The 737-nt window shown below is 68.9% G+C and overlaps 1 protein-coding gene across 1 annotated transcript in view; it reads right to left on the bottom strand.

Annotated features, from left to right (window-relative positions):
* LARP1 (La ribonucleoprotein domain family, member 1) overlaps positions 1 to 737 on the bottom strand; it is a 10,159-nt gene that overhangs the window by 2,380 nt on the left and 7,042 nt on the right. The window contains exon 8 of the mRNA XM_012729993.1: positions 231 to 375. Coding sequence (XP_012585447.1) covers positions 231 to 375 — 145 coding nt within the window. The remainder of the gene's footprint in view (positions 1 to 230; positions 376 to 737) is intronic.

Below are 737 nucleotides of genomic sequence, written 5' to 3'. Positions count from 1 at the left end.
GCGGCACGAGTGACCCCGGCCGTGGCCGGGGAGTGATCCCAGGGCGCAGCAGGCCCCTCCACACTGGGTCTCCATGGCGCCGCTGCTCTGCCCCCGCGGCCCGGGGACTCGGCTCAGCGCGTCACCTCTGGCTGCGCCCCAGCTCTTGTGCGCGTAAATCAATCAAATCGTCAAAGAACGAAAAGCAAAAGTGCACGATGCTGGACACCGCGGGGTGGACGCCACCTCACCGGTAGCCTTCTTTGGCGTCCTCCAGGGCCAGCTGCTTGAACTCCTCGTACATCTTCTTGTTGAAGTGGTCGCGGAGGAAGAAGGACCAGAAGCGGAAGAGGGTGTTCATCTCCTGGGACTGCCCGATGCCCAGGCGCTTGCGCTCTGCGGGGAGACGGCCCGCTCAGAGGGCTCTGGCCCGGCCCGGCCTGTCCTGCACCGAGGACCCTGCGCACTAGCGCCCTCCTCCCGCAGGGGCAGTTCCGAGTGCTGACCGCGGCCTGCGCTGACCGGGGGCCACGCCCAGCGGACGCAGGCCACCCCAGCCCGTCCTCGCTCGGGCCCCGCAGGGCCGCAGCAGCGCTACAGCGCTGGGCGGGGGCCCCACGGTGAGCACAGGAGCCCGCACTCGCCCAAGCACACGGCAGAAGGTACCAGAAGACACAGTGGACACCGGAAGGTAAAGCCTCAAGGCGGCATCGTGGGCGAGGGCGAGCCGGCCCGCAGGAGGGGCATGTTTGCACGGG

The sequence above is a fragment of the Condylura cristata genome, unplaced genomic scaffold, assembly GCF_000260355.1.
Source record: "Condylura cristata isolate star-nosed mole 26May11 unplaced genomic scaffold, ConCri1.0 scaffold00026, whole genome shotgun sequence".
Lineage (NCBI taxonomy): Eukaryota > Metazoa > Chordata > Mammalia > Eulipotyphla > Talpidae > Condylura > Condylura cristata.
The sequence above is the reverse complement of the archived record's forward strand: the minus strand, read 5'-3'. Positions and strand labels throughout refer to the sequence as shown.